At 54.4% G+C, this 24,860-nt stretch overlaps 1 protein-coding gene across 1 annotated transcript; it reads right to left on the bottom strand.

Moving 5' to 3' along the window:
- Positions 1–6,655: 6,655 nt before the first annotated feature.
- RAB36 (RAB36, member RAS oncogene family) lies at positions 6,656–22,972 on the bottom strand. Its single transcript, XM_023197813.1, is given in 12 exon segments — positions 6,656–6,849; positions 7,358–7,477; positions 9,070–9,160; positions 9,345–9,426; positions 10,281–10,332; positions 11,987–12,051; positions 14,872–14,973; positions 15,478–15,543; positions 17,539–17,630; positions 21,654–21,734; positions 22,788–22,807; positions 22,810–22,972. Coding segments are annotated over 12 exon segments (999 nt in total). The 3' UTR covers positions 6,656–6,784.
- Positions 22,973–24,860: the final 1,888 nt, after the last annotated feature.

Raw genomic sequence — 24,860 nt, 5'->3', positions numbered from 1 at the left:
CCAAGTCTGGCTCACCTGTGAAAATGGGGTCGGGCTGGCATCTGCCGTATGGGCTGTGGGAGGAGTGAATGGGAAAATGCAAAGGGCTGGGCCAGAAAGGGGGCTCCAGAAAAGCTGAATGCACGAATGAGTAAGAGCTAGTGCCGCCTGGGCAACACACTAAGACCGTCTCTGTGAAATTTTTTTAAAACATTAAAAATTAGCTGGGCATGCTGGCTCATGCCTGTAGTCCCAATAACTTGGGGGGCTGGGGTGGGAGGATTGCTTGATGATGGAAAGTTGAGGCTGCACTGAGCTATAATCACGCCCTTGCACTCCAGCCTGGGCAACAATGCGAGACCCCATCTCAAAAAAAAAAAGTTAGTAAATGAAGCCAGGTGCAGTAGTGCGTGTCTGTAGTCCCAGCTACTCAGAAGACTGAGACAGAAGGATTGCTTGAGCCCTGGAGTTTGAGGCCAGCCCAGGCAACACAACGAGCCCCTGGCTGTATTGCCTAAAAAATAATAATAAATAAAAATTAAAAATAAAAAAAAAAGTTAATGAATGAGTGAACATGTCAATTTAACCGATCCTCTGTCCATTTCAATATTCAGTTACCTAGATTGTAGGCGACCTGAGCTCTTCTGGGTTAAGATGCCCTGCATTCCTCCAGAGAGTGAGGTTTGTCTGGCAGTGGTCCCCATCCCATCCCCCAGGCTGAAATGCGAGTCGAATGGATCCTGGTAGCCTCCAGGCCTGCAGCAGGACTGGGAGGAGGTGGAGACAGGCAGGCGCTCAGGGCACAGGGTTGAAGGATGCTGAGAGCAGTTGCCCTGCTCTGGTCCCTGTGGAGCCTGTCACCATGGCCGGTGGGCTGGGAAGGATGGACTCATAGACTCACATTGGGAGGGTACGGGGAGCGGCAGGGAAGGGGAAGGCTCAGCCAGGGGACCCTGAGGAGAGATGAGCTTGGTTGGGGCCATGTGAATAAACTCCTGGGGTTCAACCCTGGGTGGCAGTGTGCTGGGGCCACCTGACTGAGGGACATTGAGCCCCAGGGGTGAGGGCACCTGCAGCAGATTCCCACTGGGATTAGACTCCAAGTGGGGTTGGGAACAGAGGCAGGGGAGGGACCAGGAGTTTGAGGAGGACAAGGTGCTCAGGTGTGTGCCATCTTTTCAGCTGTCTGCACCTCAGTCTTCTCACCTATTAGGTGGGGACAGGGCAGGGGCGGTAATGAGCCCATAGCATTGCTGGGATTAAACAAGCTTCCAGAGCTGCACACAGGGCTGGCACAAAGAGCGTGCTCCATAAATGGGGGCTCTTGCTACTCCCCCAGGAGGCACCCCGCTCCTGGATGACTTCTGCTTTGGGGAACACTGGGTCAGAATTTCCACTGCAAGTGGGTTCGAGTGGGTGGTGGGTGGTGGTGCCTGCGGGGGTCAGGGGTGACCTGGGCTCTGGCCTCTCCCTCTTGGGAGCCAAGGTGTAGAGACAGCACCAGTTGTTAACAACATTGTGTGAGGCTGCACTGTGAGACCAGCCACGCACTCATGCTGAGGCTTACTGGTGCTGGGGACGCAGCAGTGAACAAGGCAGGCCACCAAGGCCACCAGGATGGTAAGAGACTTGTAAATCAGGATGCCTCAAGAGACCAGGATAGGGATCAAGGGCAACCTGACCCAACTGGAGAGGCCAAAGCAGACTTCCTTGAGGAAGCACCTCTACGTTGAGTTCACTGGCAAAGGTCAGGGTAAGGAGCCGTTGCATAGGGAGAAAGCCCTTGCCTTGCCTCAGGACAAAAACAGAGCAGACATTGGGACACAGCCCTTCATCTTCTCACTATCTCCCTTAGTTCCCTGTATTGGCGCCCAACGCATCAGACCTCCAGTTCTTCACACCCTCATGAAGTCCCCTCCCACACTGACTCTGGGCTTTGGACATTTGGCCAAAATGCCCCATTATAGCAAGTGTGATGCAAACAGAGGCTCGATAAGCACGTGCACATTGGGGTTTGTCTCTGGAAAACCTTTTTTTTTTTTTTTTTTAAGACGGAGTCTTGCTCTGTCATCCAGGCTGGAGTGCAGTGGTGCGATCTTGACTCACTGCAACCTCCGCCTCCCAGGTTCACGCCATTCTCCTGCCTCAGCCTCCTGAGTAGCTGGGACTACAGGTGCCCACCTAATTTTTTTAGTAGAGACGAGATTTCACCATGTTAGCCAGGATGGTGTTGATCTCCTGACCTCATGATCTGCCTGCCTCGGCCTCCAAAGTGCTGGGATTACAGGCATGAGCCACCATGCCTGTCCTTTTTTTTTTAGATGGAGTTTCACTCTGTTGCCCAGGCTGGAGTGCAGTGGCGCTATCTTGGCTCACTGCAACCTCTGCCTCCTGGGTTCAAGCGATTCTCCTGCCTCAGCCTCCCAAGTAGCTGCTGGGACTACAGTCGCCCGCCACCATGCCTGGCTAATTTTTTGCATTTTTAGTAGAGACAGGGTTTCACCATGTTAACTAGGATGGTCTCTATCTCCTGACCTTGCGATCCGCCTGCCTTGGGCCTCCCAAAGTGCTAGGATTACAGGCGTGAGCCACTGCGCCCGGCCTGGAAACAGTCCTTAGAAACCAGTCACCACGCTGTGAGGAAGCCCAAGCTGCCATGTGGCAAGGCCCTGCCAAGCATTCATGCTGGGCCACACCACCTGCCAGCCATATGAGGGAGGCCATTTTGGACTCTGGGAAAGTCATCTTAGTGGCCCAGCCACCAAGCAGGGAGCAGAAGAATAGCTGGTCAAATCATAGAATTATGAGAAATAATAAATGCTTGTTGCTTTAAGCAATGAAGTTTTGGAGTGATTTGTTACGCAAACATTTTTCTGCCCCAAGTCCAATTATTTCCTGTGCCCAGAGCCTCTCTAGTGGCATGAGCGAGACCTGTTCAGTTCTGCCCTGAAACTTTCTGTGGCTGGTTCCTTCCAAGCTCTTTCCAATATCAGAACATATCCTCCGGCCCCAAACCGCCTTCACCGGCTGATGCCCTGTGAGGGTCTCTGAGTCAGACAGGCCTGGGGTTTGCAAGTGAGGGATGAGGCACAGCTGTCCCTGGCCACCAAGGAGAGCCAAGCACAGGAATGTTCCCCAGGCAGGTCTAAGGTTGTGTGGTGGCATCTTGGGTCAGAGTGCAATCTGTCTGCTGGGAGCATGGTCTTGTTTGAGCAACCTCCTTGCCTCCCTGCCTTCTTTACATATCTACTGAGCACCTACTGTGGGCCCTTCCTCCCGGAGGTGTGAGGGGAGACAGTAGAGGTGATGAGGTCACTGTCCTGGTCCCTGGGGTTCCACAAATGGGTGGGGGAGAAGGCCCAGATGTGACCAGTCACACTCAAGGTATCAAGTGCTGCGAGAGCTGTGGGGGTGTCCACAAAGGCCTCTGGGAGTAGGGGTGTCCCAGCTGTTGGGCACAGAAGAGGGGCCTGGCATCTGCAAAGACTGCATTGTGACCAGGGATGAAACTGGAGCACAGGGGCCTGTGGGGGTGGGGTGTGCTGGGCGGTGAGGAGCCTCGAGTGCCAGAGCGAGAGCACCCTGGGACCTAGCCCTGGGGAGCCAGGAAGTGACAGGAGAGGACCTGCCTCAGGTAACTGTGTCCAGCAGAAGAGACAGATGAATGGAAGGACACACAGACGGACAGAGAACAGGGAAGGGTCCGGGGAAACAGGGAAGAGGGAAAAGGCATGTCAGCAGCACTTGGATGTAGTCACCGTGGTCACTTGCTGTGCCTTGGCTGCAGGGGGCTGCTTGCCTGGGCCCGCAGGACCAGACCAACAGAAAGTGCCTCTGCCCAGGAAACTTACTGCCCAATGCTGGGAATGAAGGAAATGTCTTCATTAAATCATCAAAGTGAGGGTGCGCAAACCACCCTGAAGCGATTCTGACCGAGAAGATGCTGCATCAACTTGGGGTGGGGGGACAACTGAGCCCCTTGCGTTTCCCTGGCAACCTTATTCTTCTGTCCTCCCAGGCCAACTATCAAGGTTGGAGAGGCCACAGCCATGTCAGTCAGCATGTGCGGGAATCAGTTGGCACATTGCCGGAGGTAATAGGAGGATTTAATCAAGGACCATTTACAGAGGTGGGGATGTATGTGAGGCAGTGCAGCTCTAGCTCAGAAGCTGGTAACAGCTGGACACCACCCCCTCTGCACCCCGTAAACACATCCTGGAGGCCTGAGGGGCAAGGGAAGGGAGCTGTGGAGAACGACAGTCCACCATGGCCAGGTTCTCCTGTCCTGTGAGGCTTATGCCCAGCGAACCTGGTCTTCCTAATGGACCCCAATGCTGTCTGCCCGAGCACAGGCTGCACTTAGTGGACGAGGCTGGGGGCCACAGTCCAGAGGCCTTCCTGAGTATGTAAAGCTGTAACTCCAAGAATGGCCATTGCAGCACCATCGGTAAGAGCTAAAAGCTGGACACAAGCCGGATGGCCTGCGGATGGGAAGGATCAAATGAACTGCGATCCACCCACATGAAGGAAAACTGGGCGCTGCTACAGGAAGGAGGCTCTTCGTGTGCCAACAGGGAGACGGCTCAGCGCCAGCTCCCTAGGAAGGCAGGCTGCCAGTGAGTATGTCCAGAAGGAGGTCACTCTGGTAAAAACAACAAACAAGCCATCAACACTGGCTGTGCAGGCAAAGGCGTAGAGTTCAGAAGGAATTATCCCGACTGTTAGCAGAGCTTACTTCAGGGGTGCAGCCAACATGGTGGGGGGCTTCCACTTTGTATTTTATATGCTTTGTACTGTCTTTGTTCACACTACACATACAACCCCTTTAAAAGTCATTTATGGAGGCTGGGCAAGGTGGGTCACGCCTGTAATCCCAGCACTTTGGGAGGCCGAGGCGGGTGGATCACGAGGTCAAGAGATCGAGACCATCCTGGATAACACGGCGAAACCCCATCTCTACTAAAAATATAAAAAATTAGCCGGGCGTGGTGGCGGGCGCCTGTAGTCCCAGCTACTCAGGATGCTGAGGCAGGAGAATGGCGTGAACCCGGGAGGCGGAGCTTGCAGTGAGCTGAGATGGCGCCACTGCACTCCAGCCTGGGCGACAGAGCGAGACTCTGTCTCAAAAAAAGCAAATAAAATAAAAATAAATAAATAAAAGTTATTTATGGCCAGGCATGGTGGCTCACACCTGTAATCTCACCACTTTGGGAAACTGAGGCGGGTGGATCACCTGAGGTCAGGAGTTTGAGAGCAGCCCGACCAACATAGTGAAACTCCATCTCTACTAAAAATACAAAATTAGCCGGGCGTGGTGGCACATGCCTGTCATCCCAGCTACATGGGAGGCTAAGGCAGGAGAATCACTTGAACCAGGAGGCAGAGGTTGCAATGAGCCGAGATTGCACCATTGCACTCCAGTCTGGGCAACGAGGGCAAAACTCCATCTCAAAAAAAAAAAAAAAAGTCATTTATATAAAAATGTGCAAAAAATATGTCCAAGGGAGAATGAACAGAAAAAGATGCCAGTGTTCTTCCCTAACTGGTATTTGGCAATCGCTGAGTTGAACATTTACAGGACAGCTGCAGTGTGCCAGGCCCTAGGAGAATGGCACTGATCAGAAGCCTGCCCGCAAGGTGCTCACCATCTACGGGAAGCAACAGCACGGGGTGGGTGGGATGAGTGGGCATAGCCAGGCAACAGGAGCATGGGGCGGTGGGGCTGGTTCATAGCTGTGAGAAGATCCCGTGGACAAGCATACTGGGCAGAGACGCTAGGGAAGGAGCTGAGTATTTCCGCCTGCCCTGCGCGTGCAGGGGGAGGCCGTGTCGGAGATGGGAACATGCTGGACTCGGCAGGGCCTCTGAAGTCCTCCAAAGATGCATAGACACCATTACAAAGCTCCTAAGAGATGTGCAGGCCAATGAGAGAAGGATGGAGAGGCAGCAGTGGGCATAGGCCCAGTTTGAGTGCCAGAGGTGGGCAGTGCCACGTTCAAGGGCTGCAGAGTGAAGTACCCTAGGGCAGCTGTGCGGCCTTCCTCCGGCAGCACACAGGTAAATGCAGTGTCCAGGTGGGCCAGAAAGGCCTGAGTGGTTGTTCTGCACATCCTGGCCCGCTGACCAGGAGGGCAGGACCTAGGGATCTCAGGGGTGCCAGAGACAACCCTTCAGCCAGAATAGGTCTAAGAGACTTTTGTCCATTGTCCTCCAGAGGTGCTGGTCTTCCCAGGAACCTTGAGCATCCAGGGCAGAAGGACAGTGAGGCCTGAAGCTCTGAGACCCAGAACTGTAAGTCCTGCTGACAACAGAAAACTCCCAGGGGGAATGGCAGGTGGCCTCTCCCTCAGGTGCTGACTTTGACAAGTCCACGTTGCCTGGAACACTGTGATGGATCCTGGGGACACATCCAAGATCACTGGGAAAGAGTGCAGGATTGACTGCTGATGTGGGCCATGGCCGAGGGGTACAGACCAGTGCAGGAGTTTGCAGTTCTGAGGCCTCTTGAGGCCAAAGGTGACCGATGACCCTGCAAATGGACTGGCCTTTCAGGGGACCACCACTGTGCCTGCACTGGCCTGGTGGTGTGGGGCTCCCAGGCAGCCAGCGGGGGCCTTTTCTAGCGCCCAACCTGCAACAGAGAAGTGACTGTGCCCTGGGGCTGATTGCGGTGGGTGGGTGGAGGGACTGGAAGTACAGCTTGAGGGCAGACACACTGCAGAGCTCAGGCTCCAGTCTCCACTCCAGTCATGGAAGTTCCGTCCACGTGCGTGCAGGGAGCAGAGGCCTTCCACGCAGGCCCCAGCTAGCAGCAGCCCAGGCTGGAGGGCTTCTTGCTTTCCTGGGTCTCAGGTGGACTCCCTTCCATTCCTATAAGGAGGTGAGAAGTCATTTAGCATCAACCAAGAATCCTGTAGCTGACACTGGGCAGGGGATGCCGGCCCTGGGAGTCAGAGCTGTGAGCTGAAGCTCCTGGCCCTGTTGTTCAAGGCCTGAATGACTTGACACAGGCCAAGAGGCTGAGGGGCATTCCAGGCACTGGAACAGAGCGGGCAAAGTTGCAGACTGGGAGAGCCAGGGCCAGGACACATCTGCAGAGCCTGGGATGCCCCGCCTGGGCCATGAGAACCAAATGGATGCCCATGAGGTCCATGTGTCAGGAGAACAGGGAGGGCTAGTGAGGGTCTCTCACCTGGCAGGTGGTATCAGGGAGGCTACAGGCCTGAGGCTGCAGTGACACCCTGAGAGGAGGGTCAAGGGATAGGAGAGGGCCACAAGTTCAGGAAATGGCAGGGTCTCAGGTGACAGGAGGATGGTGCATGTGGATTTTAGGCCTCCGGTCTGCTCCCCAGCCCAACCCAGCCACATCTATACGCACGGATTAGTTCTCCATCGCCGACCTGGAGCTGGGTACTGCTCCGCCTCTCCAGGTCCTGCAGCACTGACTGCTCGAATGCCAGGGCGGCTACACGGCTGAAGAATGCCTTCACGTTCTCGCCTGTGGGCTCACAAGACAGCCAGGACCTCATCAGTGTTTGTCCTTGCCCCTTAATGCATCTGGGTGTGAAAGCCAGGCCAGCCCACCTTCAGGTTGGCACGTAGCCCTTTCTAGAGCACCCTGACAGTAACAGTGACCACGGAAGGGCAGAGCCCCACCCAGTCACATGGGCAGCACAGTGCCAGGGGCAGGGTCCACTGGCCTGGCTTCCCACTTGGCTCCAGCCTCCCCACTCCCACCCCACTGCCTGCTTGGGCCACTCCCTCAAACTTCTGAGCCTTTGCTTCCCAGCATCTCCTCTTCCAATCAGATGCTAATATGGCCCAGGTGTTGGAACATTTGGAACTCAGGACAGACATATGCCTGCCCTCCTGTCACTTTCCATACCTGTCCGGTGGGGCTGTGAGGATTGAATTGCTGTCAGCCCCCACATGGAGCCTTTATGCATCCTCCTCCAGGTAGAGGTGGCTGCCCATCAGAGGGCAGGCCAATTTCCAGCCCTTAACATGCACACTGCCCTTGTGCAGCCAGCAACCTGCACAACCGCACAGGGCAGTCCTGCTTTGCCCATAGTAAGTTGGTGAACTTACTGTTACTCTGATAAAGGAGGGAGGGTTCTCACAGAGCAGTTCTCACTGTCGGGAAGGAGCAGTGGAGGGCACTACCAGTTGTTTGTGTTGGGCGGGAAGTGGTGCTTCTACTTGTGACGCCAACCCTCAGTGCTCACCCAGTCTCCGACTAGATATCTGCTGTCCCCTCTTACACAGGGTAGACTACTGGGCCCAATTCCTGAGTCCCCAGAGCCTTGGGGGCGTATTATGTGCCAGGCCCTGTGTATGACTTCATTTCATCCCCCAACAACCTGTGTTTTCCATCTGCTCTGTGTCTTTGGATTTTCTGTTTTCCTCAGTAAATACACATGGCTTTTGTAATTTAAAACGTTTTTTCACAAAAAAGGGAGATGGATGGCATCACCTGCTTCCCAGATGAGGAGATGGAGGTTCAAAGATGCTGGGCATCTTGCCTTGGGCTGGGGGCCCAGTGTGGCCAGGGATAGACCCGGTGGGAAGTGGGTTCAGTGACAGCTGGGGTCTGTGAGCCACAGTGATACTGGAAGGGGTGGAGCCCCGTCACTGGGCCCTTCTCTATGCCAGATGATGTCACATGCCTGGCATTTCAGGGCCGGAGGCAGGACAGTGCAGTGGTTACAGGTGAGAGTGTGTTTAGATCCTGGCCCTGCCACCCTGTGACCCTGGAAGTTACTTCACAGGTATAAAATGGAACCTGCCTCATGAGTAGTTATGGGGTTGCCTTGGAGAACGGGCCAGCACAGCAAGACACAGGGTTGGAGTCACTATTCCCCCATCTGTGGGGCAGGCCTCCCAGCCTCCTTCTAGAGATGAGGCAGCTCCTCTTAGGCAATGAAAGATGCTGCCAGGCACCAGCACAGCAGGGCTGTGATGCCAGTGTGCACAGGGCCACAGAGGGAACAGACGGCTGGCTGCAGAGGGAAATGCTGCATAGCAGGCCCCATGGGACTGGCCCGAGAGCCGGGCTCTGCCCCACCATACTGACAGCCCCGGCCCACTCACCGGTCTTGGCCGACACCGACCAGTACTCGGCCTGCATCTCCTTGGCCAGGTGCACGGCCTCTGCTTCGACCTGCTCACATGCCGCTCCTGACTGAGAGAAATAGCCCTTGTTGACCCAGCGTCCCAGGCTCTCATGCAGGGAGGCCCCAGGGGATAGGCAGCTGCCTGCTTCCCACTGTGCCACCTCCCTCCCCCGCCATGGCTCCTCCAATGAGGGCTGAAAGGGAAGGCATTTTCCCAAGGGCCACCCAGACCTCCAGTGCCACTCTGCTCACCAGAAGGTCCTTCTTGGTTCCCACGAGGAAGATGAAGCAGGAGCCTGCCTCATTCTCCCTCAGAGCATCTTCCAGCCACTGCCTGGAGTGCAAGGGGGAGAGGCTGAGAGATTCACCCATTCTCCCACCCCAAACAGGGGGCAGAGAGCACACTTGGGACCTCCCCAGGGCTGGGGTGCTGGGCTGGGAGGGACAAGGAGGGCTTCCTGGCCCACACTGGCTGAGAGGATGCTGCACCTCCAGCTGGAAGGGCCTTAGCTGGACCCAAAGGGGTGGGAATACCAGTGCCCTGGCTGGAGGTGGTGAAGACCCCTCCTGGCCCCTCTCTGGCCTCTCCCGGTGAGACCTTGCGTGAGTCCTGCACGTTTATCAACTAGAACTGTCACCCCCACCTCCCTCACGGGGTTTGGAAGATGCTGGGTGCAAATGCCCCAGACCAAGCTAAGGCGAGAGGGCTTTGCTCCAGTAGCTGGCCAATTCCCAGCAGAAGTAGATGGCCTCTTGAATGGGTCACACTGCCAATTCTCTCTTCTTGAGACTGCAAGTGCCAAATTCATGTCCCTTCACAAACTGGCTATACAGTTTTCAGGACCCAGAGTGAACTGAACACGTGAGGCACCTCATTCAAAAAGTATCAGGACTTGCAACACGGCAAAGGCAGCGTATTGAAGCAAGCTGGGGCCCCTCTGAGCATGCGCCTGGGGCGGCTGTGCTGGGCTCACACTCATGTGCTGACCCCTCCAGAATAAATGGGGACAAATCTTTAGGGTTAAAGGCAGCTGGACAGTAAGTGGCCCGTGGGCAGCTGGTTCTGACAAGGGGCCTGGTCACTCACACCCAACATGGGGTCAGGGTCCACTGGCTGGGCTCTGGGAGCCCTTCCAGGCAGCTTCCTGAGCCCAGGGAGACTGCAGGGGCCACAGAGCCCAGACTCACCTGGTGTGCTCCAGGGTCTGCACGTCAGTGAGGTCAAAGGCCGTGATGATCACTGGACACCCGGAAAAAGCCAACAGCCAATCAGTGCCAGGTGAGGCAGGCAAGGGGGCTCCCCAGGAGGTGCCCAGCTCCCAAGGAACTGCCGGGGCAGCCCCCCAGGCACTCAGCACCGGAACCTCCTACAGTGGAGGCTGAGGAGGAGATACCCCATGGCTGTCCCCCACCAGGACCCTCCAGCCTGCACCCGGCAGCCCAGCCTCAGTGTGGGATCCCGGGGAGGCAGGACAAGGTGGGCATGGAGTGAGTGCATGGGCTTTAGCGTCAGACACCCTCTGCCACTTACGGCTAAGGGAGCTCAGGTGAGGGCCTTAACTGCTGAGAGCCTCAGTTTCCCCATCTGTAAAACCGTGAGGATGAGACCTCTAGCTCTCAGGGTTGCTGTGAGGATTAAACAAGAGCAGCTGTTTTAAAAAGCTGTTAGTCCAGGGCCTGACACAGGGCCAACTTTCAACCAATGGCAGCTACAGCAGTGATGGTTTGCAACAACCCACTTTAGCGAAACAACTTCCGGGGAACCAGGTGGGCAGAAAACCGGGAGATGCAGCCCGGGCCCTCAGCTCCTCTCATCACTGGCCGCACCCCGGTCCTGTTGGGGTCCTGAGGGGACCCCCATGTGGAGGACATTATAGGCAAATGCTCTCTACTGCCCCCAGGGGTGTGACCAGGGCCGGACAGGGGCCTCCTCTGCACCTTGGCTTAAGGCTTCAGGGAGACCCACACCCCTTCCAAGGCAGATGGGAAGAGAAAGGAAGGGGAAAACTGAGGATAGGGATGACAGCAGCCAGGCTGCCATGTGTAGAGGTGGGCCAGGCGCCTCACACCTCTTATTCCCAGGGGAGAAGCATCCTGTCGAGAAGAGAGGCCCGAAGAGGCAAAGGGCGCAGGAGGCCATGCGGCCAGGGCAGAGCTGGAGCTCCAACCCAGGGCTGAGGGCTGCATGGTTTGTTTCTATTTTTGCTTCTTTTAAGTCTAACATAAAATGTTGTAACTTTTTCACCACTACCGAGTAGACATAACGGTGCCTTATAATTTGAGTCTGGTTTTGGATACTTTTGAGGTTCTCTCACATCTCCCACTGAAATCCATTTCTGTCTTCTTCCTGGGAAGGTGGGGTAGGCGATAGGAGCTTATGCTGCCGCCCCCTGCTGACGGTGAGCCCTGCCCAGCACCACCTGGCTGCCCTTGGCCATGGAAGTGGTGGGCACCCAGCTCTGCTGGCCCCCACCTGGGATCTGCCAGTCCTCCCGAGGTCCCCCTTTCGCTCCTCCTCCCTGGCCCAGCCCCCTCTGCTAAGACAAGACAAGCCACCTCCCACCTGCCCCTGGAGTCCAGTGCTGCCCTTCTCTGAGCCTCCGAAAAAGCACTTTCATCTTTGAGCATCTTTAAGAGCTGAAACTGGGGCTGAGACTTAAAGCCAGCACCCACTACCACAGGGTCCTTAAAGGGTGTGATCGCCAAAGTCAGCCAGGGCCTGGGGATGAAGGCAGCTTCCCTGTTCCCAAGTAGTGGCCTGGGTGTTTTCTCAGTGGGTCTTGGAGGACAGAAAATGGGTGCCTGTGCAGAGAACTTGGGATTCCCACTGTGGAGCCTGGCAGAGACCCCGCTGCTGCATGCGGTTGAGAGCCCCGACGTGGCATGTTGCTCACCCTGGGCGCCCCGGTAGTAGGCAGATGCGATGCACTTGAACTTCTCCTGCCCAGCTGTGTCCCAGCTGTGAGGTGGGTGAGAAAGAAAGGGAGATGATGTCAGGTTACACAATCACAGTGTCTTGAGCCAACAGATTACGGGACCATGGGTGGGAGACCCTAAAGGCCTCTGCCAGCTGCATGGGCTTCAGGAAGTGCCTGTTGTGAGCCAGCTGTCCCTACCCCCAGCTCCTTATGATCCCTTCCTAGGGTGCCCCCAGTGGACTTCTCTCATTCCTAGTGGAGTAGGGTGTGGCATTAGTTGTTCTGCTGCCTGGATGGATGGAGTTGCCGCTCACTCCCTTCTGAATGAGACATTAAAATGGAACATATGGCCCAAGGCATGCCTCGCTCTGAAGATGTAGCAGTCCACTTGTAGAGAAGGCTCTGTGAATGGCACTGGGGCTCCAGGCTGGGCCTCCAGCAGTGGCTGTGCCACTTGCTTGGGTGTGACTGGGGCAGTGCTTCACCTTCCACGCTGCAGGTCCCAAAGTAGGGGTTGGGGATACCTAACGGGGGAGCAACAGGTGGATCTCAGCAGTTAGCTCCAGCTCTTTGGAGCACAGTAGTGAGAAGAAATTAGAAGCTAAGCCCTGGCTCCATGGAAAGGAGTACAACAATCAATCAATGATGTCTGCCATGGGCACGGTCTAGAAGAGGGGAAAGAGCACCTACTGAGATCTACCCGCCCTGGTTTAGAACAAAGCAGGGAGTCACTATGCAGGGCTGAGTCTGAAAATTCTTCCCCAATCCATCGCTTTTTAAGGTCAACAGATCAAAATTGCCTTTTCTCAGTAAACTGCAAAGTAGACAAATCACAAACAAGACATCAATGGTCTGAATTTTTTTTCTTTTTCTTTTTTTTTTTTTTTTTTGAGGTGGAGTTTCGCTCTTGTTGCCCAGGCTAGAGTAAAATGGCATGATCTTGGCTCACTGCAACCTCCGCCTCCCAGGTTCAAGCATTTCTCTTGCCTCAGCCTCCCAAGTAGCTGGGATTACAGGCATGGACCACCATGCTCGGCTAATTTTGTATTTTTAGTAGAGATGAGGTTTCTCCATGTTGGTCAGGCTGGTCTCAAACTCCAGACCGCTTTGGCCTCCCAAAGTGCTGGGATTACAGGTATGAGCCACCATGCCTGGCCATGGTCTGAATTTTTTTCAAGTGATCTAGCATGACACTGAAGGTTTGGGCTTCATTCTTTCGTTAATTCATTCATACTTTCTTTCATTTCTGAAGACTCTGGGGGAGGAGCTGGTGGTGGTGGCCTAGAGATGAGCCTGTCGGGAGGCTGGCGAAGGCCTCAATGTAAGACAATGAGAGGCTGAGCCAGGACAGTGTCCTTGTTTTGTTCAGGGCCCTCTAATGAGATACCGCCTGTGGTCACACGGGTGAGCCCAGCCCCTAGCCAGACTTTCCCGGCTCCGCCTGGGCTACCCCTACCAGCCCTTTGCTCTTCTCAGCTCTCTGGATCCCTCAGTCCTGCAGCCTTGCATTCTCCCAGCCTCCTTTGCTCTTGACTGACCCGTACTCTCCCTTGGCCGAGATTTGTTATCCTCCATCTCCAGGGCTTTGCTGGGGCTGTGGAAGTTCTGAGAGAAAGGGGCACTATCTTGACAGAGTTAGGAGCTGACATCCACAGGATCTGAAGGCTCAGTCCAGGCAGGGCATGGAGGATTGAGGAACCAACTCAGGTACCAGGAAGGAGCTTGGTGAATGCCAGCAGGCAAGTGGAGATGGGGGGCAGGGCCAGCCACATAGGGGAACATGGAAGGGTCTCATAGGAGAGTAGAGGTGTCTCACAGGAAGAGGTCTCACAGTAGAGTAGGGCCCGGGCCCAGGCAGGCTTGCAGCATTCTCCAGGTGCTGGGGCAGAGGGAAGCTGCCCAGCTGGGGTGGGAGAGGGTAAGCCCTGGGCCACTCAGAAGGAAGGCAGAGGAAAGGGCTGAGGCCAGTGGGGGCCATCGTGAGTCAGACTCCCTGGGCCTAGCAAGGAAGACAAACAGAAGTGGGCCGGGCATGGTGGCTCACACCTGTAATCCCAGCACTTCGGGAGGCTGAAGCGGGTGGATCACTTGAGGTCAGGAGTTTGAGATCAGCCTAGCCAACATGGTGAAACCCCGTCTCTACTGAAAATACAAAAACAAATTAGTTGGGTGTGGGGGTGCACACCTGTAGTCCTACTTGGGAGGCTGAGGCAGGAGAATCGCTTGAAGTGGAGGTAGCAGTGAGCCGAGATTGCGCCACTGCACTCCAGCCTGGCTAACAGTGCAAGACTCCATCTCAAAAAAAAAAAAAAAAGACAGAAGTGGAAGGAAAGCAAGGCAAGGGAGAGGGAGTGAAGCCTTCATTCAGCGTGAGGAGGAAGACGAGTGCCTCAGACCTGAGGAAGGACTCCATCTCAGCCCTCCTTGCCCAAGCCTGGCACGCAGGGACTGGATTTGACCCCATTTTACAGGTGGCAACAGAGGCTCAGAGCTCAGAAGCGACCTGCTGGAGGCCACTCTGCTGGCCTGGTGAGTGGGATCACAGGAGGCCCAGGTCAGGGAGGGACTGGAGCCAGGGCCTCGAGAGGAGCAGGGTGGGGATTGGGGAGGTCATGGGCAGGTGAGCAGGTCAGGCTGTGGGCATCTTCCCCAGAGCCAATGACCAAAATGAGACAACTTTGGGACTGACGGAGCATCTGGGGGTTCTGGGAGCTGGGAAGCTGAGTGTCACACAACACCCCCAGGCTCTGCTTGTCTAGACCAGTCCTCCTTGACATGGACACAGTGCAGGAGCTCCCCAAATCCTTTCTCAGGTGCCCCTAGGAAGCCGCCCACGAGTCATGGGGGAAACAGCGACTTACATCTGGAGGCTATAGGGAATTCCAGCAATCTCAAAGCGCTCAATTTCAAAGTCCACCCCAATGGTGGCCTTGTAGTCTCGGTCAAAAACATTCTTGCAAAACCTGTGGGGGATAAAGAAGTCGTTACGGGGTGTACTCACAGAAATGTGCCCGGAAGCTTCACTTGTGACAGTGAAGGTCTTTAGGCAAATAAGGTCCACTTCCCATCAGGAAGTGATGGTCCACACAGGCCACGGGTGGGCAGGGCCGCCAGCAAGGACAAGGTGGGGAAAGGGAGGCTGCAGGAGCTCGGAAGGCAAGCTGCGAGTTAGAAACTGAGCAAAACTGAGCAGCCATTTGCAGGGAGGGCAGTAGAGGGGAGAGCCCTGGCCCCAGGGGGACAGTCTGACAAGCGCCAGGTTCCTGGGATGCCACAATGTCTGCCCAGCCCTGTCATCTCCCCGATTTCTTGTACCCCCTCTTATCTGGCTCCCAGCAGGGTGAGGCCCAGCAGTTCCTGGAAACCACATGGTTTCCACTATGTTGATACTATCTGGGCCACCCAGGCAAAGGTATGACAACCTGGTGCTGGGGGAGGTGGCCGACAGGGCAGAGGAAGCCTCGTACCTGTGGATGAGGCTGGTCTTCCCCACGTAGAGATCGCCAACCACCACCACCTTGGAGAGTTTGAGCCTGTGAGAAATATGGCCGTGTTGCCCTTGGGCATGCCTTCCAGGGTGTCTTCAGACACTCACAGCCCGTTCCTTCTCTGGGCTCTCTGCTGGTGAGACACCGCTCACTCCTGGACACAGGATGGGCCACCCTGCCGAAACACTGTGTTCCCCCTCCACAGTACCAGAGGGGAGATGGGAGAGGCTGGGGACTCTGCTGCCCCTAGAGCTGCACCCCTCACCACATTTGGTCAAAGTCCCCATCCTGAGAATTAGGAATGGGCATAACAAAAGGCCAAGTCACAGGTGGAGGGGGCAGAGGCAGGAGGCCAGGGTGTGGCTGTGGTAACCAACCAATAGCCATGGGCATGTCTATGCTGTGGGGGAGCTGTGCTGAGGGTGCAGACACAGGGTCCACGTGCAGGGAGACCCCAGCACAAGGGACGGGCAGCCCCTCACCCTCCTATGCATCCCCTGGGGCTGTGCGCCCGTGTGGGTTCTGGCCGCTTGCAAGCAGGCACTCCCTGACCATGACACCACCGTGCCCTGCTCACTCAGAGGTATCTGTAAGGGTCAGACAGGCTAAGAGGTACACCCTGAACAGGGCTCAGGCTCTATACATCTGGCCTGTGGCTTGAGGTGAATCAGCTCTGAGGTTCTTGGGCTCTCTGGGGATTACTGCTCCCCAAGAGCAGCCGCCACCCTCACCCTTTGTGTGTGTCCTACACTCTGTGCAGAGGTGTTTCTCGGACTGTTTATTATTTTTTTAGAGATGGGGTCTCGCTGTGTTGCCCAGGCTAATCTCAAACTCCTGGGCTTGAGTGATCCTCCCACCTCAACCTCCTGAGTAACTGGGACTACAGGTACCATTGTTCCAGCTTGCCAGGACTATTGACAACACCTTAAGAGTTTTTGCAGCTCATCCCAAAGGAGGCAAACGGTCACAGCAACCAACCTGGGTAAGTATCTGACAGGCACTTCCTCTGCCTGCAGACAGCCAGAGGGCACCACCGTGTCACCTGGTGACCTGGGCTGCAGGTCACCTTGCCAGGTCCCTGAGAGCAGGGACTGTGTCTACCCTGCTCCCAGAGGGCCCTTTCGTTCTGACTCCATTTCTCCTATGAATGAGTAAAGGTATTGACAAGGTCTTGCAGCAGGTACCCTCTGATCCTCTGTCTCCCCACCTCCAGTGCTGCCACAAGGGGTCAGGGAGATCATCTGCGTGAAGCACCTGATATGGCACCAGCATTCCCCAACAGATGCCATTACTCTCATTCCACCACCATGGCCACTTCGGCCATTCTGATCTCAGCTCTGCCTCACCCACTCTGCAGTTTGGGAACCTCTAGCTGCGCTCTGTGGCAGCCTCATCGCACCTGTGTGACCCCTGTGAGCTCAGCCAACTTCCTGAGCAGACTATGAGCTCCTAAGGAAGAGGGGCAAAAGCAGGCCCTTGTACCTATTTGTTAAAAGAAGGAATGACTATTTCACAATCCCTGTGCCGGTGGTGGCAGGTGCTGCCACGGCAGGAACAGGGCAGACACAGCCCTCGCCCTCTTGGGCTAGGTCTAGTGAGGAATCCAGCCTGCAATTCTGTGAGATAAGTTCTTGGGGGCACAAGAGCACCCAGGAGGGGTACTCTCCCCAGTCCAGGCTTGGGGGCAAGGGTAGTGGGGGGTCAGAGAAGGCTCCCAGAGGACTTGACACCTATGCTGAGACCTGAAGGGGAAGGGGAAGGGGAAGTGAGGGGATTAGGAAAAACATTTCAGACAGAGGAAATGGACTTGTGCCAAGACCTCAGGCCGAAAAATCACCTGCGTGACTCAGAAGAGAGAAAGTTGTTCCATGTGGCAGGTGTGTTAACTGAAGCCAGATGAAAACCCCAGTCATCTTCAGGCCTGTACAGGGCTGTGCCAGCCTCGTGTGTGTCTTTCACTTGTTCATTCTTTCACACGTGCATTCATGCACTCATTCCTTCCTGCCACCTGCTCCCCCATCCCACACCCTGCAGGCTCACCCGACAGTCCCCGTGTTTCTGCGTTGGCAGGCAGCGCTGACCCGCCCGTGGAAGTGCTCCCTGAGCTGCAAACAGGCTTCTGGCGTGTACCACTGCAAAGAGACAAACAGACACATCATCCTGCAAAGCTGCGGCTCCATCCCCATAGCGAAGCAGTGAGGGGAGACGGTCTTCCCAGCCTTCCTTCCTAGGCCTCACAGCTGGCAGCCTCATTAGCTTTCCCTGACCCACCTGTCATTTGTATCCTCTATTTCTTCAGCCTTGAGGCTCTGGGGCCTTGTGAGTCCAGAGGGGCGAGCCCAGGCAGAGACTCGGAGATCTGGGTCTCACCTGGGGTTGTGGTCCCCTTGCTGCATGCATGCATGTGACGGGCCTCTGTCTGCTCTGGGCCTCAACCCTCTCAAGTCGAAAGGAGGGGAGCTCTTTTGGTGCCCAGATCCTCCAAGATCCAATTAGCCAGGTGCAGGAGCGAATGCCTGTGGTCCTAGATACTGAGGAGGCTGAGGTGGAAGGATCGCTTCAGCTCAAGAGATAGAGGCTGCAGTGAGCTATGATCATGCCGCTGCACTCCAGCTTGGGTGAGAGAGTGAGACCCTGTCTCTAATCCGTATCTTCCATGAATCTCTGATGACATTTTGTTTTAAAAATGTGCATACAGGTGCCTGGAAAATGTCCTAGAAGGAGCTTTCTGTCGTCCACATTTCTTGAAAGGCAGACCTGAGCAATGGTTTAAGAGCATGGGCCTCAGGGTCAGAAAAAACTGCATATACCCCAGCCACCCTCACCTGGTGTGTAATTAGAAAAAAATGAGATTAAACAAATTAAAGATGACCATTATTTTTTGCCATTGGATTGGCCAAGGCTAAATACAAAATGTGGCAAGGATGTGCGGAGAAGGACACCGTTGAGGCTGTTGGTGTGATCTGTGTATGGCAATGGTCCGGCCCCCCGCCCCCCACCCCTGCACAGTCACAGCCACCTGCTCTGTCCTTCTGGATGCTGCTTGGATCCACAGCTCCCCTCCCCCAGCCCCAGTGTCTTGGCCATTGATTCGGGCTCTGCCTGGCCCATCTTGCCCTCTCAGTGATTGAGGCAGCAGTGATGGTGAAAGATCAGCAAAGGGCAAGTTACAGAATCCTATTGAGTTCCAGTTTCCTCAAATGTTAACAGGGATGCTCATAATAGCACCTTTTCATGTGGTCTTTGGAGGAGTAACTGAATAATGCAGGTGAGCAGCTTAGCCCGATAGTCTACTTTTCTGCAGAAGAGTGGCAGCTACCATGAACAAGCTGGCTGCTTCTTTCTGTCAGCTTCCATGACAGCTTTAAGCTGGGGACTGGCCCAGACACAATGGTCATTACAGTATGACTAGAAGACTATGGTAATGAAGGCTGCAGGGTAAGAAGTGTGAGCTGATTTCAGAGACAGGGAAACTGAGGCACATGGCGTAAAGGGAAGGACTTGCCTGGCAAGCAGTCTGAGGACCCTGCCCAACCTGGCTGTGAATTTCTCAGGGCCCTGGGGTGCAGGATGAACTTGGCCAGCAGTGGCCTTGATCCCTGACTATTATGGGCAAGAGGGGAGAATGCCACCTGTGAAACCAGGACAGATTCCCTAGACTGCTTCCCTGGGGTAGGGAGCTCTGGAGCCAGACATAGCCAGGTCAAATCCCAGAGGTACCAGGCACAGCTGTGTGATGTCAGGCAACCCTGCTTAACTCTGATCCTCACCATCTGCTCTGCCAATGGGTTCTTCATGTCATGATACCTGGAGTGTTTTGTGCCAATCACACTTTCCTTTGTTTTGACTCAAGAAAGACTAGTTTCTGTCATCCCTAGTTACCACTGTCAAGCTCTGCAGAGAAAACAATTGCCTGAGCCTCTGTTGAGATGGAAAACCCATAGAGAATTGTCTACGGGTCTGAGACACAAAGGCTTTCTCTGTAGGTGTGTGAAGAAGGAACTTAGGGAGGAAAGTAAAGAAGGGGGAAGGAGGAATGGCCACATACTCCAAATACCCAGGACCTATCTAGAGTCACCTCCTCCTCACCAGCCTGGCCACAGAATCCAAGATGCAAAAGGCCATTCCATGGAGAGGATTTCTCCCTCCACACCTGTCCTAAGCCACAGAGGCAATCACTGAGAGTAGGGGCTTATCTATCCTTCCAGAAATATTTTCTGCATATATAAACAAACAGACATTTCTCCCTATCCTTGTTTTCACACACAGGAGTATGCTGCACACACTCTACTGCACACTGTTCCACACCCTGCATTTTTACTTAACGGTTTACTTTGGCTCTCGTTGCATGTCAGCTCCTGAAGAGGTTGCCTCATTCTTCCTCATGTCTGTGCCAGGATGTATTACTTGTTTAACCAGTCTCCTCTCTGAGGATATTTATGTTGTATCTGATCTTCTATTCTTACAAACTGCTCCAACCCCGGCCGGGCGTGGCGGCTCACGCCTGTAATCCCAGCACTTTGGGAGGCTGAGGCGGGCGGATCACGAGGTCAGGAGATTGAGACCATCCTGGCTAATGCAGTGAAACCCCGTCTCTACTAAAAATGCAAAAAATTAGCCGGGCGCGGCGGCGGGCGCCTGTAGTCCCAGCTACTCAGGAGGCTGAGGCAGGAGAGTGGCGTGAACCTGGGAGGTGGAGCTTGCAGTGAGCCAAGATTGCGCCATTGCACTCCAACCTGGGCGACTGAGTGAGACTCCGTCTCAAAAACAACAACAACAACAACAACAAACTACTCCAACCCCTATCCTTATGCACATTGTAAACCCATGCCAGAATATCTGCCAAGTAAATTCCTAGAAATGGAATGGCAAGGCCAGTTGCAGTGGCTCACACCTATAATCCCAGTGCTTTGAGAGGCCTGGGTGGGAGGATTGCTTGAGGCCAGGAGTTCAAGACCAGCCTGGGCAATATAGCAAGACTTCGTCTCTATAAAAAAAATCAAAAATTAACCAGGCATGGTAGCACATGCCTGTGGTCCTAGCTACTCAGGAGGCTGAGGCGGGAGGATTGCTTCAGCCCAGTGGGTAGAGGATTGAACTATGATGGCACCATTGCACTCCAGCCTGGGTGACAGAGCAAGACCCTGTCTCTAAAAAAAAAAAAAAAAAAAGAAAAGAAAAGAAAAAAGAAACGGAATGGCTAGATCTCACAGGGCAGGGTCATCTGCCATACTGATAAATATTGTCCACTGCCCCCTATGGAGGTTGTACTCAATTTGTATTCCCTGCTGCAATTAATATTGGATTTTAATACAGACACAAGAGAGCTGTGAGCTTGCAGCAGAAAACAGAGGCAGAATGGCAAGGGGAGAGAGAGCACTGGATTTGGGGTCATGGAATTGGAATGCTGTTTTGATAATAACAATGATAATGAGAACAACAGCAACCACGACTGCAGGGGAATTCCTGCATACCATGAGCCAGGCACCCAATATGAGAGGAATTACCTCCATGTAACATGTAACAGTGGCTCTGAGAGGTTGAGTAATTTGCCCAGAGCCACACAGTTTTTTTATTTTTTTGATATGGAGTCTGGCTCTGTGGCCCAGGCTGGAGTGCAGTGGGGTGATCTCGGCTCACTGCAAGCTCTGCCTTTCAGGTTCACGCCATTCTCCTGCCTCAGCCTCCCGAGTAGCTGGGACTACAGGCGCCCACCACCGTGCCTGGCTAATTTTTTGTATTTTTTAGTAGAGACGGGGTTTCACTGTGTTAGCCAGGATGGTCTCGATCTCCTGACCTTGTGATCCGCCCGCCTCAGCCTCCCAAAGTGCTGGGATTACAGGCGTGAGCCACCGCGCCCGGCCAAGCCACACAGTTTAATGACAGAATCAGAATGAAGGACTCACACCAAGGACTGTCTGGCTGCAAAATCCTAGCCCTTATAACCTCCAGGCCACACTGCTGCCCACTGTCACCATCAACTTGCTACCCCACCTTCGGCAGTCAGTGGCCAGTCTCCCAGCTCCTCAAGGCAAATCTGGCAATGGACAGACCTCCTCAATTCACCTGCTTTACTTCCAGGCATGAGTGTAGAGTGGGGAGAGCTGATGTGGCTGCAGTGCCAGCGGAGCACTGCAGACATAATGACTCTCTACCTTAGGGAAGGTGGCGATGACACGGTCGCGGCTCACGGGGGGCCCCAAAGGTGTCGGGGAGGATCTCATTCTTCCAGAGTCCTGTGGACCCAACCAGGAGAAAGACAGTTAAGGAGCTGTGCAAATACCTGGGAACTCACCCATGAGTTTTCACCTAACTTTTCATCAGATCCAGGCTGGGTGTAGTGGCTCATGCCTGTAATCCCAGCACTTTGGGAGGCCAAGGTGGGAGGATCACTTGGGCCCAGGAGGTTCAGACCAGCCTGGGCAACAAAGTGAGACCTCAGTCTCTAAAAAAAAAATAATAATAATAAGAGCAGGGAGTGGTGTCCTGTGCCTGCAGTCACAGCTACTTGGGAGGAAGGTGGGACGAATGCTTGAGCCTGGGAGGTCAAGGCTGCAATGAACTGTTAAGGTGTCACTGCACTCCAGCCTGGGTGATAGAGTAAGACCTTGTCTCAAGAATGATAAATAAAACCAGATCCAGGCCTCCCTCTCCGTCAGGAATACAGGGCAGAGGCCATTTCTCTCAATCTGCATACAGCAGGCAGCATGGTATGGGGGAACCAGGCCTGCCCCACCCTGCCTGGGAGTCAGAAGACCTGGGTCTCCCCTTGACAGGTGTCTACCAAGGAGGAGCTCCCCTCTGAGCTTACCTTACTTGGCTGTGAGCATGGCACAGCTCAAGCAGTGGAAGTAGAGTCGGGAGGGGTCTCCTGCTCCTAGTCTGCAAGGGATGAAGGCTCTAGGTGGGCCTGGGGGCCCTAACTTTCAGCCAACTAGGCCTTTTCCCTGAAAGCCCTCACTTCACCAGGCCTCTGACTCTTCCAGTCTCCTCAACAGCCCTCTGTCTCCTTTCTCTATCCGGGCTCCTCTCCGGGTTGCGCTTGGGTGTCCTTGGCGGAGTCCGGTTGTCCTCCAGCATCTGACCTGGCTCACCTCCACGACCAGCCGCGGGCCTGGCCCAGAGTCTGCGCTCCGGAAATGAGGACGCCCTTGGGCCCTAGGCCGCTTTCAAGTTATAAGGGCGGGAAGTGGGCGCGGACGCGGTGCCCTCGCGGCCCTGGCCACGGGATGTGCCAGCACGGGCGTGGGTGACCGGGAGGGTCGGACAGAGTGGGCGAGCGGACTCACCACCCGTGGCTGCGAAAGCTGGGCTCGGCGCGGCCTGGTCTGCCAGAGCCAGCGGCGGTGATCACCATGGCAACGAGAGCCGCGCGGGACCGGCGGGCTACACGAATCGCCGACGTCGTGGGCGGGGTCTGCGTTGGACTGACAGCGGCGCGTCCAAGCATCCGGCTTGCACCGGCGATCACCATAGCAACGAGAGCCGGCCTGGAGTCTGGGCGGGGCTTGCAGCAGAGAGACTCCCGGACACCCTGGAGAGCCAGAGATCACCAAGACAACAAGGGCGGTGCTGGATGGGTGGGCGGGGGGCGGGGCCTTGGAGGCCCGGGGGCGGAGCCTGGGCTCAGGCTGGCGCTGACAGTGGAGAGATTTGCACTGGTTCTGGTGATCACCTCGGCTGGGAGGGGTGGGGCGGTCATAACATAAGAGCTCCTGATATAGTATTGATGTTTAATTGGAGTCAAGCACCCTGCAGCTGCAAGAGATGGACTTGCCTACCATCTACTGACCTTAGTCTGCATAGATCTGAATTCAGTGTTGTCTGAATATTATATGCCTGGCTTCTAAAGCTCACGGTACCAAATTAATTTCCTTAATAAAAAGCTGACCTGAGTCAGTGATTTCCTCTGAACTAGTTTCGGTTTGGAAAGTTAGCTGTTTTGGGTTAGATGGCCTCTCATGGTCCTTATAAAACCGTGGAACCAACTTCTAAGTCCGGAGTTCAGTTTGAGAACGTACTTACTACAGCTCCTTACCTTTTCTGCATCACAATATGGAATCCTTGGTAAACAGATTTAACTCAATCATCTTCGATTCAAAGCTAAGTGTGCTGGAGGCTGATGTTCGATGTCTTTTTTTTTTTTTTAAGAGATGGAGTCTTGCTATGCTGCCCAGGCTGGACTCAAACTCCGAGGCTCAAGGAATCCTCCCGCCTCAGCCTCCCCAGTCCTTGGGACTATAGGCGAGGGCCACCACACCTGGCTCTGTTTAATGTCTTTTAGTGAGTTTCACTGCTAAGGTTGAGGCTTAGGGAGTAAACTTAGGTGAGTTGTTCCACCTTCCGCACCTCAGTTTACTCAACTATAAAATTAACGCAACTATCTATTTCAACGGATCACATGAGATGGTGAAAGTGCTTTTATATTGTAAAGCTTGATTCAAGTCCATTAATCATTCATTAACATACTGAAATCTTCCTGGTATATGCCTAGCACTGGGGAGACAAGGAAACATAACGGACATGGTGTCCACCCTCAGGGAAATTGGAGTCTGCTGCGGGAAGCAGAGAAGTAAATAGAGAATTAGGGGGACTGTGCCAATGGGATTTATGAGAAAGGAAGGTTAAGCTGTGGGATCACTTACTAATTTGGATTTGGAGATTTGACAGGAGCTAGAGATCATCTTGAACCCCTCCTTTAGCTCTTTTGTTTTTTTGTTTTTTTTTTTTTGGAGATGGAGTCTCACTCTGTCACCCAGGCTAGAGTGCAGTGGCGTGATCTTGGCTCACTGCAATCTCCGCCTCCCGGCTCAAGCGATTCTCCTGCCTCAGCCTCCTGAGTAGCTGGGACCACAGGTGTGCACCAACCATGCTTGGCTAATTTTTTTAGTAGAGACAGGGTTTTGCATGTGTGCCAGGCTGGTTTCGAACTCCTGGCCTCATGTGATCCGCCCGCCTTGGCTTCCCAAGGTGTTGGGATTGCAGGCATAAGCCACGGCACCTGGCCCCCGCCCTCCTTTAGCTCTTAAGTGGGCTCTTTGCTTAGATCTAGAAACCAAATTGACACCAGGCAGATTAGCAAGAGAAAAGCATACAAATGTTACTAGTTTTACATGCGCATGGGGATCTTTACCAGAGTGAGGTCTGGAGAAGTGGCCAAAGCAAGATGCTTTTATACTTTTTAGACAAAGGATGACAAATTTGAGAAGAAATGGCAGGACAAAGGGGATCTGGCTAGGGGCAGTAAATTCTAGGGGATTCACTAGGAGATAATATGAGGGGCATAAACCTAGTGGAAGACAGGGTTAAGTATATTTATTCAGGTCCATTGCAGTCCCCAATTTTTAGTCTCAACTGATAAG

Source organism: Piliocolobus tephrosceles, chromosome 19, assembly GCF_002776525.5.
Source record: "Piliocolobus tephrosceles isolate RC106 chromosome 19, ASM277652v3, whole genome shotgun sequence".
NCBI lineage: Eukaryota > Metazoa > Chordata > Mammalia > Primates > Cercopithecidae > Piliocolobus > Piliocolobus tephrosceles.
Note: the sequence above shows the minus strand (reverse complement) of the source record. Positions and strands in the feature narration are given on the sequence as shown.